Raw genomic sequence first — 16,104 nt, forward strand, 5'->3', positions numbered from 1 at the left:
TCAAAATGGCTCATGTTAGAAAATTAATGCAAGGCTGCTGCATAAATCTGGATGGCAGCACATACACTTAAGACTTTGTGTTACCAGTTCACCTTTGGAGGACGACCTGCACCATAACACTTTGTTCTCCAACATTTTCATGTCACTCTGCATACACACTTTCCAATGAAACAGTAACCCTTGCAGCAGTGATGCCCTAATATAAAGTTTATTATATCTGAAAAGAGAAGTAATTGTTTAATGATTGTCTCACATACAACCATTAAATCATTTTGTCTTTTTTTGAAAATCATTAATCACGGATTAATAATTAAAGGCTTTGTTGAACATATACATCATTAGTCTACAAATATTCATCCACTTCGATCAAACAACATCCTTTGTTTTGTTAGTAATTGTTGGGCTTTATACTTTGCCTTCTTGAACGTGAACGCAGTTTCAAAGTGAAGATGATGCACCAGTGGAACCCTTAATTTGAATTTAGTCATGTTGACATTATGCTAATTTAAATCCATAAACAAAGTGGGAAAAAAATGAAATATACATTGAAAATGACACTGATTGCTGCAGTTTGTTCTTGTTTAATGTCGTTACCTGCTTTGCATTCACATGCAGCATAAAGGTAGTTGTTGGTGCGCAGAAGCTTGCACTGTCCATATGTTCCACAGTCATTGATACATGGAGTCAGGTATGAGCGCATATAGACCTCAGCGGTGATGTTGGTGCACGCCTCAAATCTGGAAAAGACACAAAACTGAATGGAGCTGTTCAATTCTCAAGGTAGAAATTTTCTTTTAAATGGATTTCAACAAATTTATTCTGCATTCCAATTATTGTTTAACTTCCACTGACATTTACAACAACTACTGGATGGATTACCTTGGCATTTTGATATAACATTCATGTTCCTCAGATAATGAAGCCTAAAACTTTTCAAGTCACAATGAGGTTCTGCTCTGTAGTTCTGTTTGAGATATCTTAAAAACTATGGGGTATACATGCATTTAATTTGCTGCAAATTCAACATTAGTTTGGCCTGTATTCTGGTGATTCCTTAACTCTTCATCCACTACCTTCATCATCCACAGGTCAGAAGCTGCAGTTTATCCAATATTTGTTTTTATTGCCAAATGGGACAAAACTAATGAGCCTCAACTGTATTTCGTGTTCAGTGCCAATTAGAAAGTGTTGCAGATGGTAAGATGGAAAAGTTGCTAATTACCAACATGGTATATTGTTATTTTTATTGTGAGAATTTTAGCATGATGAAATTCACGCTTCTCTCAAGAAATATTAAGACTCAAATAACTGCTAGAGTTGCTTTATAAGCTTAAGAGATATTAGACAACTTAACTCCAGTGGGTTTGTGCAATCTCCAAATCCATGAAGCAATTACAGAGGTACCGTTCTACGAATTACATTTGTGCTCTATAAACCAACAAAGGATCCAGAGTTGTACAGTGATTGTCTAACTTCCATTTTTTCAATTAGCTTCTCTGCATGGACTTTTTATATCACTCAATACACAGTAATAAAATAAAAAAAACCCTCTGTCTCTTATTTTCCATTGTATTTGCTTTTCCAGAAACAACATAGGGGTTATTTTATTTACAGGTGTTACACCTGTTATTATATAATAACATGATGTATAATACATAGAATGGTGTCACGTTTTAACTCTACCCAGTACCTGTCAATCAAGGGCCCAACCAATCACCGTGCATCTGCCAGAAGGAATCACGTGAACAATACAGCGTAAGGCATCGGGCAGCGAGGCTTTTTGTTGTGGTTACGCCTTTCATGTGGAAAGGTCATGTGGACGCTGTAACCAAAACTTTTTCTATCCGGGGTGTGTCTCCCTGCGACAAAAACCTCTGTGACGTTAGTGTGTGTGAGACCCGTGTCTACATGTACACACAGAATGGACCGAGTTAAAACCGGCTATTATCTGACGTACTGTATAACAGCTCCACATCGAAGACGTGCTGATAAACATGCTTGACAGTTGGATATTTTTTCGTCTGTTTCTTTCTTTATGAGTCATAAAGTTTATATTTTTATTTATTTATTCATTTATTCATTCATTCACGTTCCTCATCAAAGACACCGACGCCAGTTCTGGGTCAGACCAAGATGCACTGCCTTCTGGTGGGAGAACTCTGTGATGGCTTTGTTTATAATACCAATAAATTTGTTTCCATATATTTGGTATGAAGTCTGATATTATTGTTTTATCGTGGAATTTTCACGGGTTCCTGCTCGTACATAAATATAATAACATGTAGGACTGAGAGTAGGGATGTTGAATGTTGGAACTATGACAGGAAAAGGTAGAGAGTTGGTTGACATGATACAGAGGAGGAAGGTAGACATACTGTGTGTCCAGGAGACCAGGTGGAAAGGTAGCAAGGTTAGAAGTTTAGGAGCAGGGTTCAAGTTGTTCTATCATGGTGTAGATAGGAAGAGAAATGGAGCAGGAGTTATCTTGAAGGAGGAGTTTGTTAGGAATGTTCTGGAGGTAAGAAGAGTGTCAGAGTGATGAGTCTGAAGCTAGAAATCGAGGGTGTGATGTTCAATGTTGTAGAGGTAGCAAAGGCCAAACAAGGGACTTATGATGACTTGTATGCCAAGTTGGACAGTAAGGAGGGAGAAACTGATCTATACAGGTTGTTAAGACAGAAAGACATAGATGGGACGTGCAGCAGGTTAGGGTGATTAAGGATAGGGATGGAAGTCTATTGACAGGTGCCAGTAGTGTGATAGGAAGATGGAGAGAGTACTTTGAAGACTTGATGAACGAGGAAAATGAGAGAGAACAAAGACTAGAAGAGGTGGCTGTTGTTGACCAGGAAGTAGCAAAGATTAGTCAGGATGAAGTGAGGAGGGCATTGAAGAGGATGAAGAGTGGAAAGGCACTCATTCATTCATATCATCAGGCAGTCAGTACTGATGATATTCCTGTGGAGGTATGGAAGTGCCTAGACGAGGTGACAGTAGAGTTTCTGACTGGGTTGTTCAACAGGATCTTAGATAGTTGTTTGGTCTAGAGACAGTGTCACTGAGGAAATGACAGGAGACAGAGCTGGAGGTAGCAGAGATGAAGATGCTGAGGTTCTCTTTGGGAGTGACCAGGATGGATAGGACCAGGAATGAGTACATCAGAGGAACAGCACATGTTAGAGGTTTTGGAGATAAAGTCAGAGAGGCCAGACTGAGATGGTTTGGACATGTCCAGAGGAGAGATAGTGAATATATTGGTAGAAGGATGCTGAGTTTTGAACTGCCAGGCAGGAGGCCTAGAAGAAGACCAAAGAGGAGGTTTATGGATGTAGTGAAAGAGGACATGAAGGTAGTTGGGGTGAGAGAAGAGAATGAAGAAGACAGGATTAGATGGAGGCAACTGATACACTGTGGCGACCCCTGAAGGGAAAAGCCAAAAGGAGAAGAAGAAGAAGTTACACAACCTGCATATTAACATTCACTGATATTTATAACATTTAATCTACTTTATTTACTTAAGTCAATATGGCAAGAAACGTCTTTCATAGCCTTTTCCAAGAACCATTTTTTAATGAACACAACTGCTCCATTCTTCATTTCTAAATCATATCAGTCATCTTAATTATATTCTTGATTTACTGTATTACACCTTTTCTTCTCTTCCAAGACCGAATTGATTTAGAGTGAGAGAAAGTGTGGAAATCTAACACACAGAATGTGACTGTTTTCCGTGTTTCCCTACCTCAGCAGTGCTTTCATGTGAGGATGAAACCGTGTCCCACACCATCTGTTATTATTTGCTATTCAAATTCAATTGGAAATCCCAAGTGGTGGCACAAAAATCTGCTTAATTTCATTCTGTTAATATTTTCCCATTATTAAAAGTTCAGCAAAACAGCTTAATATGCTGAATAGCTTATACATTAGAAGAACATTTTGCTTGACAAGTTAATGGAAACACTATGTGAATTTACGTTGTCTCACATTTAACACAATAATTTCTAACAACCGTAACAGAATGAGCTCATAATGGATCACCCTATACATGAAGATTGAGGGAGAAATAGAGATGGCAAGAAATCTTAAGAAGAGATGAGAGATGTGCTGTTTAATAAAAAAAACAAAAACACGTTTTTTAAAGGCCAATGTGTTATGGTCAGACTGGTATACTAAATGTGAGATGATCACAGTTTTTTGCCTCTTCAACAATAAATTCCTTCTAGTATGAGCGATGATCATTGGCACAAAATGATGGAGTAGTGTTGCTTTTCCTGAGTCTAACACCAAAACGGAACTTTCAGGATTCATGTTTTAGAAAGATTACAGCAGACAGAAGACATATTTGTTTCTTATGTTGTTTACCTATTTGCTACACCGAACAGATTTTTCTTTAAAAGAGAAATTTAGTTTAGCTGAAAATATGTTTAAATTACCAAACATAAATCTGGAAAATCTGGTTTTAACTTAACTTTGTTCATATGCTGGGTGTGTCACAGAATTATATTTATGAAGCCAGTCCCAGATAAATCTGCTGGGTGACAGATAGTAGAGGGTATGGTGAAAGGATAGAGGCTGCAACCCATTGACAAATATTGGGTTTGTTTGAGCAACAGACAGTCAGTCAGTCATCTTCAGATTACCACCGCTATATCCGCCGCAGTGGGTCACAGGGAGCCGGAGCCCATCTCGCCGGCATAGGGCGTGAGGTGGGGGACACTCCGGGCATAACGCCACTGCACCGCGGGGCCACACACAAAGACACACAACCATGCTCACACACACTCATTCCTACGGGCAATTTGGAATGGCCAATCAACCTGAAGCACATGTTTTTGGAGGTGGAAGGAAGCCGGAGAACCCGGAGAGAACCCACGCAGACACGGGGAGAGCATGCAAACTCCGCACAGAGCGGGACTTGAACCCGAGTCCGCCGAGGCGGCAGCGCTAACCACTGCGCCACCATGCCGCCCTTGTTTGAGCAACAATGCCAAGTTTTTTAATTAGGTAAATAAATAATTCGTTGTTATGCAAATATGATACATTTTATTTAAATGTCTTATTTTGTAAGTGAATTTCTGTAAATGTTTCACTGAGATTAATTTGTGGCAGTAGGACCAAAACAAACAATTACGAGACATTCAAAAATCAACCGTGTCTCAGTGACTTTCTGACGATGTACTGCTTCTCTAAATCATGCTATTTAAGTTGTTTGTTTGTTTTTAAGGTTATTTTCCGTATTTTCCTGTAAAGACACAAAAGTCTTCTTTTCTAGAATAATAATATTCTAAATAAAATTCATTAATGAAGCAGAGTGTGAATGTATGGGACTGACAAACTTCTGCAGCAGTACAGAACCGGTATCACATGCCTTACCCTTGTTCGGTGGCACACAGTGAGCGGAGGCTGAGGTACCAGGTGCCTGTTTGTGGGTAGGGGATCCTCAGTTTCGTGACGTTAGCTGAGGCGTTCACAGAAAGGAAAAACCCGGCCACAGATTCTAAACGACAGGAAAGCATTGAAGCAGAGAGAGAATTTATAATAAAAGAGAACTGCTTCCAGAGTGAAGAACAAAGCATTTGTATGACAGTGTTATCTGTGCCATACGTTAAACTTGTTGAAATAAATTATCCCCTATTCCAAGATTAAAATGAGACCAAATATTGGCTCAGGTTTATGGCAAAAAGTAAATTGTGCACTGACAGATTGTCAGAGTTATAAAAGCTGGAGGAGTGTTTAAAGCACAGAAAAATAATTTTATGTGTGTGTAATATATCTATGAAACAATAAACTGTTTATGTTTAAGAATTACAAAGCGTGTTCCTGTTTTTTCAAAGTTAAATCAGTCTTACCTGATTCACATTTCAGTGATGAGTTTTCCCGTAAGAAGAGAGGCATCCCGTGGTTCAGGCAGCCAAACACTGTGACATCAGCTCCTTTCAGCGTCGACTGCAGGAGGAAATGCAAGCAAACATCATTAATCCGTGCAATCATCAACCATCTGCTGCCATCACTCCGGTGAGTTACTTTGTTCATGATTACCTCAGGTCTCGTTTTTCCTCTTCCGTGAGACGGAAAACTTTAAAACCAACAAATCAAGTGAAACTGCTCTGCCTACGTCTGCCCAAGGAGCATAAATGAAGATGTTGACAGATTATCTCCTAAAAACATCAATTGTACATTAGCACATGCATTTAAATAACTGGAGGGTTGTTCAAGCACTGTGAATTGCTTATGCTTAAACTAACTGACTCATTCTGTCGAGAGGTGAAAGGAGAACACTACAGCCCAATTAGGCAAACCAGGAAAAGAATAACAGGGAAGCAAACACCACCAATAAATGCCTGTGTGTGTGTGTGTGTGTGTGTGTGTGTGTGTGTGTGTGTGTGTGTGTGTGTGTGTGTGTGTGTGTGTGTGTGTGTGTGTGTGTGTGTGTGTGTGTGTGTGTGTGTGTGTGTGTGTTTATAAAACACCTGTATGCAGTCAGGCATCAATTTGACACTTCATGAGTTTCAAAATTGTATCCAATTTATTCACTGTCTCTGTTTTTAGTAATGAAGAGGATGTGCAGCAGAGCAGATGAACTGTTTTACAATTACTGTGAAAAGTGTCTCAGTTACTAACCTGTCAGTCAAAGACAGTGAGAGTCATTCTTTGCCACAAAAAAGCTTAACAGAAAAACATACAGCAATTTACATAAATTTGCTTTGTGTCCGGAGGGAAATGTGCTTGGTGGTAGGGATGACTTTAGGCAATTATTTCCTGAATAAATAAAATTTCTATCATGCCCCCAGCCCAGAATGAGCATAATGTAAATGCAGGGAGTTCTTGATTAATGCAATGACTCAACAAAATCTGTCAGGTGCTACGATTTCAAACTTCCTAAGCTCACCATCTGGCCTGTACTCTCTGGGTAGTAAGACTCAATCAAGCCCACTGGCATTTCAAGGTAGTCCCTCCCTCTTCCTCCCCTTGATGTGTCCTGACTCTGCTCAGCAGTTTGAAGATGCAGTAGGTGAGAAAAACTGATTAATGGATAAGCAGATGTGCCAACCAGATACAAAGACGCCAATGGGTCAGAAGGCTCTGCAACCAGCTCCCTTTTAAAAAGTGACTCAAAATTTCTAAATAAGTAAAAGCAGACATGCTTTTAGTGAAACTAGCAACATGTCAAGCAGACAGCCCTCCATCAATTTGGCCCAGACCCCATCGCCATTAGATGGATCACTATGAAATTTTCATTCATTCCATTCCAAACTTTCAGTTTAAATTGCACTTACTTGAGTTGAAGGTCTGTTCCTCTGACAACATCCTGCTTTTTGCAATGACGTTCTCAACCCCTCACAGACTGTTTTAAACATTTACTTTTGCTTTAGATCCACCGTGAAAATGAAAATGTAGACAATTGACTGCTATGATTGATTAAAAATCATTGAGGATGACTTCTAAAAACCCTGAATGTACTAATTAATATTCATACATAATATATAACCTAGACCACAGCGTGTTCAGAAGCTGAAATTCAAATTAAAAAAATATGACTAATGTGCAACTGAAGTAGCCCTGCAATGCACTGGCGACGTGTCCAGGGTGTACCCTGCTTCTGGTCTATAGCCAGCTGGGATAAGATCAATAAAGACATGGACAGTTGAATGAATGAATGGAGGGATGTATGGATGTATGGATGTATGGATGGATGGATGGATGGATGGATGGATGGATGGATGGATGGATGGATGGACAGACAGATGGATGGATGGTGCAAATGTAGTTCGTGTACATATCAGTATCCTGTGGGCTCATTTTATCACAATCTCTCATTGTAGTCAAGCACTTCCTGTCAACACTGGCATGGTGCTGTGATAGCTGTGTGTATGGCTGAAAAGGATGTGATGAGACAGGGGGAAATAAGTTCCCTCCGAGTTGTTTCCACTCCTGGCATAGACAAAGTGCCACAAAGGTCTCCTATATGAGGCGACACCTCTTTAAGGACTTCAGGGAGGTTTTTTTGCTCAGTGCACTTGACCTGCCTGACAACGATTGGAAACTGAGTCAAAAAAAGACACTTCCTGACATTGTGGTTCTGAATGTTGTGATTTTTTTAATGTATGGCACACATAATAGCTTATGTGGTGGCATCGCTGTGTTCAACATTTTCTATATCTTTAGATATTAAGACAAAAAAAGAAGAATGAATAACACATCATGGTGTTTCTTATTTAGATCCATGATGAAATCACCTATAATGCCATCAACAAGAATCTCTATTCAGTAGCTGTGCTGGAGGAAGAAGAAGGAATCACTTTATTACCCCCTCCAATGAGGAAATTCTTTTTTCATCCTTACAGACACATGCATGTGGAGTTGGTGGAGTGATGGGCAGCCACATGGCAGCACTCTGAGAGCAATAAAGGATTTTGTCCCTTGCATGAGGGAGTCACCCAGGAGGTGAACTGGTACTGCCGTGATGTGGTCCTGACAGTTGAACCAGCCACCCAGAGGGTTGTGTCAGGAATCGCATCTGACATAAAACTTCAAATCTGACTTGCATACCAGATCAGTCGAGGCCCTGGTTAACAATGACTGACATCAGTGCTGTTCACCTGGGTGCTAGTGGAAATTGTACTACTGTTGGTCAAAGAAGGAGAGGAGGTAGCTAAGGCCAAACAAGGGGCAATTGGACAGTAAGGAGGGAGGCTGATCTATACAGGTTGTCAAGACAGAGGGAGAGAGATGGGAAGGACTTGCAGCTGGTTACGTTGATTAAGGATAGGGATTGAAGTGTATTGACAGGTGCCAGTAGTGTGATGGGAAGATGGAAAGAGTACTTTGAAGAGTTGATGAATGAGTTAAATGAGAGAGAACAGACAAGAAGAGGTGACTGTTGTGGACCAGCAAGTAGCAAAGATTAGTCAGGATGAAGTGAGGAGGGCATTGAAGAGGATAAAGAGTGGAAAGGCAGTCGGTCCTGATGATATACCTGTAGAGGTTTGGAAGTGTCTAGGAGAGGTAGCAGTAGAGTTTCTGACTGGGTTGTTCAACAGGATCTTAGATAGTGAGAAGATGCCTGAGGAATGGAGGAGAAGTGTGCTGGTGCCCATTTTTAAGAACAAGGGAGATGTGCAGAGTTGTGGTAACTACAGACGAATAAAGCTGGTGAGCCATACAATGAAGTTATGGGAAAGAGTAGTGGAAGCTAGACTAAGGGCAGAAGTGAGCATTTGTGAGCAGCAGTATGGTTTCATGCCAAAAAAGAGTACTACAGATGCAGTATTTGCTTTGAGGATGTTGATAAAGAAGTACAGAGAAGGCCAGAGGGAGCTGCATTGTGTTTTTGTAGATCTGGAGAAAGCTTATGACAGGGTGCCCAGAGAGGAACTGTGGTATTGTATGAGGAAGTGGTTAGTCAGGAATCTCCATGGACTATGATGTTTGCAGATGACATTGTGATCTGCAGTGAGAGCAGGGAACAGGTGGAGGAGAAGGTAGAGAGGTGGAGGTTTGTCCTGGAAAGGAGAGGAATGAAGGTTAGCCGCAGTAAGACAGAATACATGTGTGTGAATGAGAGGGACCCAAGTGGAAGAGTGAGGTTACAGGGAGAAGAGATCAAGAAGGTGGAGGATTTTAAGTACTTAGGCTCAACAGTCCAGAGCAATGGAGAGTGTGGAAAAGAAGTTAAAAGGGTGTACAGGCAGGATGGAACGAGTGGAGAAAAGTGTCAGGTGTGATGTGTGATAGAAGAGTTTCAGCTAAATTGAAAGGAAAGGTGTACAAAACTATGGTGAGACCAGCGATGTTGTTTGGTCTAGAGACAGTGTCACTGAGGAAAAGACAGGAGACAGAGCTGGAGGTAGCAGAGATGAAGATGCTGAGGTTCTCTTTGGGAGTGACCAGGATGGATAGGATCAGGAATGAGTACATCAGAGGGACAGCACATGTTAGAGGTTTTGGAGATAAAGTCAGAGAGGCCAGACTGAGATGGTTTGGACATGTCCAGAGGAGAGATAGTGAATATATTGGTAGAAGGATGCTGAGTTTTGAACTGCCAGGCAGGAGGCCTAGAGGAAGACCAAAGAGGAGGTTTATGGATGAAAGAGGACATGAAGTTAGTTGGTGTGAGAGAGGATGATGCAAAAGACAGGGTCAGATGGAGGCAACTGATACACTGTGGCGACCCCTGAAGGGAAAAGCCAAAAGGAGAAGAAGAAGATTATTCTTAAAAACAAAACTGTTGCTACAGTGAAAGTATGATCTTAAAGTGTCTTACACAGATGGAGGCCTGAGGCTTTGTGCTTTTAGTTTGAATGGGTTGCTCATCAGTGAAGATTCACCAGGGTGCAACCGATAACCCCCCACCCCCCCACACACACCTCCCATTTTAAATGTGGACTACAAACTGGGCTAATCCAGAATTTAAAACAGTCTAAACATCCTATTATTTAAAATATTTAACTGGTCCTGCCACATTTTGACAGTCCAACATGTTTCGGCACTAATCAAAATGCTCTCCATTTATAGATCAGTCTGTGTGTGTGTGTGTGTGTGTGTGTGTGTGTGTGTGTGTGTGTGTGTGTGTGTGTGTGTGTGTGTGTGTGTGTGTGTGTGTGTGTGTGTGTGTGTGTGTATGTGTGTGTGTGTGTGTGTGTGTGTATTGGATGACTCAATCTGTTGTCCAGCTGTATGTTCAACAAATCATATATTTCCCCCTCAAGCCTTTTCCTCAACACCACTGCTGTCCAGTATCCACTGACTCTTAAAAAGGATTTCAGCACATCTAAAAATTCCTTTGTCTGGGTATTATGATTTATTTATGTCCAAATCTTTCTGTGCTTTTATGCCTCATTTAAAATTTATATCTGAAATTTTGTTTGGGGTTTTATTTGAAAGCATTACTTGTAAAACATTTTGTAACATTTTTTGTTACACGCCTACATCAATCACATTTAATATTGCAATTTCAGTGCCTGTCTCATTGTGCAGCTGTTAGTTGTAATCATTGAACTACAATGCTAGACTCATAATTCAACCAGGATAGCTACAGTATATTCTACAGGTAAATCCTCAAGGTCGCTGACCGAATCAACTACTGTCACAAAACTTCTGATTGAACAGTTCTTCAAAAGATGTCACTACAATACAGTGTTTTCACTCTCACCATAAAAATACTGCAGAGAGAAAAAAAAATTCATGTCAGTAAGTAATATATAAAAGCTAGCAAGACACTTGGTTTAAATTGTACTCATCTACGCATGTTGTCCACCCAAAGAAAACTTTAAATGATTGAATAAACTGGTGAATGGGTTAGGGTGACAGTTGGAGTTAGAGTTAGACTTAGTGTTAGAGTTAAGGTAAAATGGAGTTAGGTTAAGAGTTAGGGTTAGAGTTAGGGTTAGGGCTAGTTGGAGTTAGGGTTTAGGATTAGAGTTAGGGTTACGGTTAGGGTTAGAGTTAGGTTTAGGGTTAGAGTTAGGGTTACTGTTAAAGTTAGAGTTAGGGTTTGGGGTTTAGGGTTAGAATTAGGGTTACAGTTAGGGTTAGAATTAGAGTTACTGTTAAAGTTAGGGGTTAGGGATTAGGTTTATGGTTAGAGTTAGGGGTTAGGATTAGAGTTAGGGGTTAGAGAGAGTTTGGGTTTAGGGTTAGCTCTGGTACCAGAGGAAGTAAAAACCCTTGATTCCTTTCATGTTGATGTAAAGCAGACAAACAGCTTCAACCTTTGTCTCCTAAAGGCCATCAAATCTACCAGAGTCATCTCCCCCCACCACCACCCTCACCCCCCAACCCCGGGCAATAGTGGCGACTAAGGTCTACACTCCGACAAGCAGGTAACACTTCAGGAGAGGTGGGGGTGGGTGAATCTACCCGTAGAATAATACATGACTGTTTTTCTGTGGAACACATTTTGCAGCTCATGCAACAATCAAAGCAACCAGGTTTTGTGACAGCTTCCTGTTTGTGTAACATCTGCATATGCCATTACATTAAAATCAAACAACTATTCACGCTCGGTTCTATATTTGGGTTTAGGGTAGAGAGAGTCTCCTGATTAGATGGTGAGACATAAATATGAGGAAGATGTGAACACTTTTCAGAGAGAGGACTGAGGGTGCCTTTAAACCAAATCTTTCTGTGCGTCATTAGTGACTAATCCACCTTGCTGCATCTAACAAGAACTCAATCTATGAGCCATAAAACATAAATATAGTTATCATTTCCTTAAAACCTTTTGTTTTCCTTTCTTTGTTTTATTTTATGTTTGGGGATGTTTGCTTGATGTTTGGATGAGAAGTACAATTTATGGTTTTATCCTGGTGTGTTTAGTGACAATATAAGATGTGTTTAGTGAAGCCTATCATAAAGTCTGGATGCAGGGAGAAATAATACAGAGAATGCATAGTAACAGATTGAAAAAAGTCATTTCGGGCTGCAATAAATCAATATTTTTTGTGTTGGTCTCTCCATTATTTCCTTGCCTAATCCGTTATTGGTATTTTGTTGTTCCTAAAACCCAACTTGACATTGTACAGGTAGTCCTCAAGATACAAACATCCAAGTTACAAACATCTAATTTACAAAGATTTGTAGATACAAACAGCCGCCACCGCCACATTGGACTACTGTAGTTCCTCTTTCTGCCGCAACCCACACCGAGCAGCATAACATTAACACCCTATAGTTTAAGATTTCACAAGTCATGTCAAAATAGCTCAGCAAATAGAAGTCTAAGTGAACAGTTTGCTCTGATGCCGGACTTCATGGGGGGTTCTGCAGCGTTTCGCCCTAAAGTGACCTCAAATGGCAATTACAATTTAAAATTTAATAAGTAATTACTTACGAACAATTCAGCTTATAATTGTGTTTGTAGGTCGAGGACTACCTTATAAACATGCATTGTGAATAAATGTACAAGTCACAAAGAGGCTTAGAAATTAAGAAACACAGCTAAATGTTGATTTATTGAGGTTGTGAGCTGAAACTCACAATCATTTTTTGTTCAGGTCATTCACTAATTCTGTCTGCTCTATTTCCATGTCATACAACATGAATGTGTATTGATTGCAGTTAGATTATGTATTGAAACATTTACAGTGACTAATAGCTGAGTCACTGCAGTGGAAATGACGGATCCAGTCATCAATTTGCTTTTATCTTGAATCTGTACACTTTTAGAAAACATGGTGTTCTCTGACTCATTGATGGTTGATTTGCTGAAGCAAGACACAACATTCAATAAATATAGTTGCTAAAAAACTGCAAAACAATAGTTGACAAACTGAGACCATTCAAACGGATGTTTCAGTGTTAAAGAATAACATTTCATCTTTTGAAAAGTGTGTCCTGAAAGTACATAATACAATTATCTGCTGCTCTAAGACATTTTAGCAGTTCCAGCTGTTCAAGAAAATTACATGGTACAAGTGAAAGCTCTGGAACAACCAGTATGGAAAACTTCTCTTCCATTTTTTTCTCTCAGCCATGCCTTCTGCAGGTACGGTAGCTAAACATTAACTAACTAACTAACCTTTCTCTCAATGTTGAAAGAAGAAATTGAAAGCAATTATAAACTCAAGGAACAATGTGATAGTATTTAATATCAGGGTATTCAATTGAACAATCAGAGTTATTTTATGCTTCATTCATCAGTTCATTCAAACGTGAACTGAATGCCTTTCTACTTGAGTTTTCCTAAAGCCAAAGGACAGAACAACAAGTGCATGTCAAATCTGCATTAAACTAAATATCTGCAATTGCTGCTATATTTGCTTTGTTTTTTAATACAGTGCTGGTTGTCATTTATTTGTGGTCATTTGATGTAAATTAATTACTAAATGTTTCTGAAATGTGTTATTTATTTTTCATTCAGAATTGTTTCTAATCTTGAATATGAAATGGGGAGCATGAAATAATTTTCTTCACAGTAAATCCATCCTTCACCAAGCAGGAATGACATCATCAAAGCGACTCACCATGTTGAGTTTAAGCTCCATGTTGAGGACGCCTCCGCTGTCTAAAACAGGCATCAGGTTGATGGCGAACACGGCGGATCTGTCCGGTGGGATTGATATGTTTGGCCCGAAGAAGATGTAGAAGTGCACGGAGAAGGTATCCAGCTCATTCCGCAGAGTCGGACGAATGGGCCAGCATTTGTTGGTGGCAGCAGTAGGGGGGAGGTAAGCAACGCTGTCTTCTGAGGTGTGGAGGAGACTGCTGTTCTGGGACAGGCCGGGCAGGGTGGCCATTGAGAGCGTCTCAGACAGGGAGAAACCCATGGCTGTACCAAATGACTGAGGCATGTTCATAGAGGAGCTGGGCTGTGATTGGTCCTTCGACAAATTAGACTTGGAGCAATCTAGTATGAAGAAGAAGATATTAAATACATAAATGACGTCAATCAGATATAACTCTGTATGAACCGAATACTTAGGTGAGTATTCCCTGGTTGTAACAGAAGGTTTCATTTGCAACATTTTGTGTAATATAATAACCCCCTATTTTAAATTTAATCAATATGAATGAATGAACAATGAACAACCAATTTCCAGCAAACAAGTAGGCTCCAAGCCTGCCAGTTGTTTTACATATGTTATTATTTATGCTATGCAACAATGTCTTTTGTAAATGTTTAAAATCATACCCTCTGGCTAGCTTCCATAAAACAGCAAGGTTGAGTTCTCTACAGTGCTTTTTAATGAGATGATGATGCATTGTAATTCAAACCATACGTTTTCACTCAACACAAACTACTCACGGCAAAAAAACAGTCACTGATGGCAACTGGCAAACTACTGTCATACTCTGCCAATTCCTGAGGGGGAAAGGATTTCAAAGGCTTTGTCTATTGCTTAGCCTTGTTTGTCTTGTGTTATATCTGGAAGGGTTTGAAGTATTCTGATGTCCATGCAGCAGCTGAAGCGCTCATAAAAATACTGAAATACCAAATACCGCTGGTTCCAAGCAAATCTGCCTTTGGTATAAAAAATCTCTGAAGACTCATTCATATGTACAGCCAATATTTTGTAATTACATCCCGCTTCAAATCGGTGATGTTTTGTAATTGTCAGCGTTCGTGTGTTTGTCCGTTCATCCATTCGTTCGTTCGTATGTCCACCAATATCTTCACAACCATTGCAGATAGAAAAATGAAACAAAGGGGGCAAAGGGGATGAAAATAAGATGATGACCTTGACCTTGAGAAATCTAGGTGAAGGTCAAATTTCAACTTTTGTACACTCAGGAACCGGATAAGATAGAAAGATGAGGGAGAAGGCCAGTGTAAGACCGTAGATCAAAGCTAGTGCTTTAATAGATGAAAGTAGGTCAGAGCACTAGCTTTGATATTTGACCTAAGCAAGTAGGTCAGGGTAAAATTTTGAATTCAGGGGTGTCGCGGGATGTTGCAGTCTGTGACTGCCTTTGTACTTGTTGTAATGGTAACTGTAGCTGGGTGAAAGTGGAGGCACACTGAGAGCAATATCACACAAAAAATACTGTCCTGACCTGTTTTTGATGATACCCAGTGTAACTAAACTTCTGATTAAATAGCGACATAACATAGTGACTTGCAACATAATCAATATTTCAATGGTAAATGAGTCATGCATGACAATGGGTCTAAATTTGAACATTTTTGAGACACTGTGAACACTAACCAGTAAAAGAAAGAAAGCATTAAGAGGGTGAGAGCTCCAGACAGTCGCTGAACCTGGGGTGTTGTTCAATTTAATTCCGGTAAAGGTCAAATAAGATCTGCCTGGCATGCAAGAGGAGACTCACAGCGTGAATAATTAGTGTCTGCATTGCCATGGTGACAAAGTGCACAGTATAGAATCCAACAGTGAGAGGGGATTGCTACTGGGGAGGGGACTTCCCAAAGATTTGAGAGGCATCCCTGCAGAGGGGAGAAGAAAGAATATCTCGGTCCTGCACTCCCCCCAAAACAGCAGGTAGCATTAGCATGATATATCCGACCTCTCAGGAATTTTGTCTAAATCGCCTGTTTGGACTCTACTCTTTTCTTGTACAAGCCTCTTAATCGTCTGACTGCGTCGGGCCTCTCTCACCATCAAAACACACATGTCAACCCCACTCATACTTCAAAAGACACTT

The 16,104-nt window shown here is 40.1% G+C and overlaps 1 protein-coding gene across 1 annotated transcript in view; it reads right to left on the minus strand.

Annotated features, from left to right (window-relative positions):
- The window catches only part of tmem8b (transmembrane protein 8B), a 39,932-nt gene that overhangs the window by 11,875 nt on the left and 11,953 nt on the right, over window positions 1-16,104 (minus strand). Inside the window, exons 7-10 of the mRNA XM_068310805.1 lie at window positions 13,965-14,347; window positions 5,850-5,946; window positions 5,374-5,497; window positions 595-737 (exon numbers count right to left, since the gene is read on the minus strand). Of these exons, the coding sequence (XP_068166906.1) occupies window positions 595-737; window positions 5,374-5,497; window positions 5,850-5,946; window positions 13,965-14,347 (747 nt within the window). The remainder of the gene's footprint in view (window positions 1-594; window positions 738-5,373; window positions 5,498-5,849; window positions 5,947-13,964; window positions 14,348-16,104) is intronic.

Source organism: Antennarius striatus, chromosome 3 (assembly GCF_040054535.1).
Source record: "Antennarius striatus isolate MH-2024 chromosome 3, ASM4005453v1, whole genome shotgun sequence".
Taxonomy (NCBI): Eukaryota; Metazoa; Chordata; class Actinopteri; order Lophiiformes; family Antennariidae; genus Antennarius; species Antennarius striatus.